Source organism: Lactuca serriola, chromosome 8, assembly GCF_051521515.1.
Source record: "Lactuca serriola cultivar US96UC23 chromosome 8, Lser_US96UC23_V15, whole genome shotgun sequence".
Classification (NCBI taxonomy): domain Eukaryota; kingdom Viridiplantae; phylum Streptophyta; class Magnoliopsida; order Asterales; family Asteraceae; genus Lactuca; species Lactuca serriola.
In genome coordinates, this window is record NC_136415.1 from 124928377 (window position 1) to 124931129 (window position 2753).

A 2753-nucleotide genomic window follows, 5' to 3' on the forward strand; every position below is an offset into this window, starting at 1 on the left:
TTTTATCTCTACGATAAATAGATGATTTGATTCACTTTCAAGGTATGCAATATTCACTTCACTCAGAGAACGACCGGATTCCTATCGTTCACTTATCTTTCGAAGTATTCAATAAATTTATCATCAGAGTGTTGGCCTGGGATCCCCTACCAGTCATTAGCTTACGAGTTGTTTGTATCTTTCATGTCAATTGAAAGATCCGAGCGAACACCTCTAGAATAATCAATGGAAGACGGATCGGGTGGTGCATCAATGTCCTACGTTAAATTGAGAGATTATTTTACATTAATAAAAATATAAGTGATTAGGAAAATATTTACATCAAAATGTTTATTTATTTTTAAAATATTTCCTTATTATTTTGCAATTAAATTAGGGATATGACATTATTAACCATCAATGTGCATGGCATATAAAATAAAAGACTTTCATGAAAAATCTAACTAATTTTAGAGGACTGGGACTCCATGGCTGTAATGTTTAAGTTCAGTAATTTCAAAAAGAAATGCATAAACAGGGAAACATTAACAAACCATGAAACCCCCAAACATAATTTACTCCAGAAAGCATGAAAAATATAAATCAATTAAACCAAAACAAAAGTTACCAACCTAAAATTATGGAGCCCATTTTCTTTAATTTAAGACCATCTTCAAAATGGATTAATTTTATTTTCTCTTAATCTTCGCAAGCATCACCTACAACAAAAACAACTACGTTAGCAACCAATTTCGTTTTGTTTATTGCTAACGTAGTTGTTTTTTTTTCTCTATTAATTGTATCAGAGCTTTCAGCAATCTCGAATTATTTTTCTCTATTAATTGATTTTGTTCATCAATCAATTTCGTTTTCATTTCAATCTTCATCAATTCATCTTGTTCATCAATTGATTTTACTTCTTTTCTTCATTTTTTATTGCGTGATTGTTCACCAATCAATCTTGTGTTCCTCATTCTTTAATTACGAATATGGCTCAAGGTTCTCAATCAAGTTCTTCTCAAAATGCAAATTCATCTCAGATTAACTCATCTGATCCGCTTTATCTGCATCCTTCAGATCATCCTGGAATGATACTTGTTACGAAACCATTTGATGGTTTGAATTTTGGATCTTGGAAGAAAGTTATCATTATCGCCTTATCGGCCAAGAACAAGCTTGATTTTATCAATGGCAAAGTCGTCAAACCAGATTCTAATCATGCTACATTCGGTTTATGGAAAAGGTGTAATGATATGGTTATGTCTTGGATACTCGATGTTCTTTCAAGCGACATATCTGAATCTGTTCTCTACTCATGTTCCGCTATGGAAATCTTGAAAGATTTACAAGAACGTTTTGGTCAATCCAATGGTGTCAAACTATATCAATTACAGAAAAAAAATATCTGATTTAACTCAAGGATCAAGTGATTTAACGACTTACTTTACCAAATTGAGGAGATGCTGGGATGAACTAGGTGTTTTGTCAACTCTTCCAAATTGTACCTGTACTGCTTCTCATGAAATGCAAGAGTTTCAACAAAATCAGAAGCTTCTCAAATTCCTCATGGGATTAAATAGTGATTACAATACAACTCGAGGTAACATTCTAATGATGAATCCACTTCCTTCAGTTACCAAAGCATATTCTCTTCTAATTCAATATGAAAGGCAACGAGAAGTTTATTCTCCTTCTCACTATTCCACCGATTCAGCATCTATGCATGTCAAATCCAACAATGGTGGTAACAAATTCAATAATGGAAATAATTCCAAAGGAAATTTTGAGAACAAAAGGAATCTTAATTGTACCGTTTGTAAGAAATCAGGTCACACTGCCAACAAATGCTATAGGTTAATCGGCTTTCCTAAGGACTTCAAATTCACCAAGAACAAGAATGTTGTAGCTCATGTATCTGGTTTTCAGCCAATTGGTGAAAATGAATCTATGGAAACGAATAACATCACCAATCAACAGCTATAAAGGAATCATTCCATGCAAGAATTGACAAATGAGCAATATCATCAATTGTGTTCTTTATTGAGCAAATTGAATGATAACAATAGTGAAGGCAACCGAGTTGAAGATCAAAATGTCAAAGTCAGTTAGTCTTCTACTCATATGGTTGGTAATGCCTTTAATGCCTTCCTCTCTCATGATCAACACAATAGCTTCATTAATTGTCATTGTCTTGAAACTCCTTTTATGACTTGGATCATCGATTTTGGTGCAAGTGATCACATGTGTTTTAGTAAATCCTTTCTCATAAACACACAAAAGCTAAAGAATACTTATTGAATATGGAAGTATAATATTGGCGATAATGTACTTCTTCATCATATGTTGCATGTTCCCCTTTTTAAATTCAACCTTCTTTCCATTGCTAAGCTTTGCAAACAATTACATTCATTTGTTGTGTTTTCAGAACATCATTGTTTCTTGTTTCAGGGCCCTTCAATGAAGAGGTCACTGGTTCTTGGTAAACACAAAGTTGGATTGTACTTCCTACAGTCTAAGCCAACTACCGACACTGGAATTGTTCTTTAGGTCACAGCTAATATGTCTTTTCATTCTTCAGTTGTGTTTTCCAAAAATACCCCTGTAAATAGTTTTAATGTGAAAAACACTCATGTTTCAAATTCCATTGTGTTTTCTGCTTCTAAGAATGTTCCAATGTCTGTTTGGCATATGAGGCTTGGTCATCTTCCTTTGTACAAGCTTAAAACTCTATGTTTGTCTAATAAAGAAAATTTTGATTTCAATCATTCTTGTGA

General features: G+C 33.1%; 1 protein-coding gene across 1 annotated transcript; it reads left to right on the forward strand.

The window, feature by feature from the left end:
• Positions 1-968: 968 nt before the first annotated feature.
• Positions 969-1962, forward strand: LOC145067370 (uncharacterized). Its single transcript, XM_079014524.1, has 2 exons — positions 969-1350; positions 1400-1962. The coding sequence occupies exons 1-2, from the start codon at positions 969-971 to the stop codon at positions 1960-1962; spliced, it is 945 nt and encodes a 314-aa protein (XP_078870650.1).
• Positions 1963-2753: the final 791 nt, after the last annotated feature.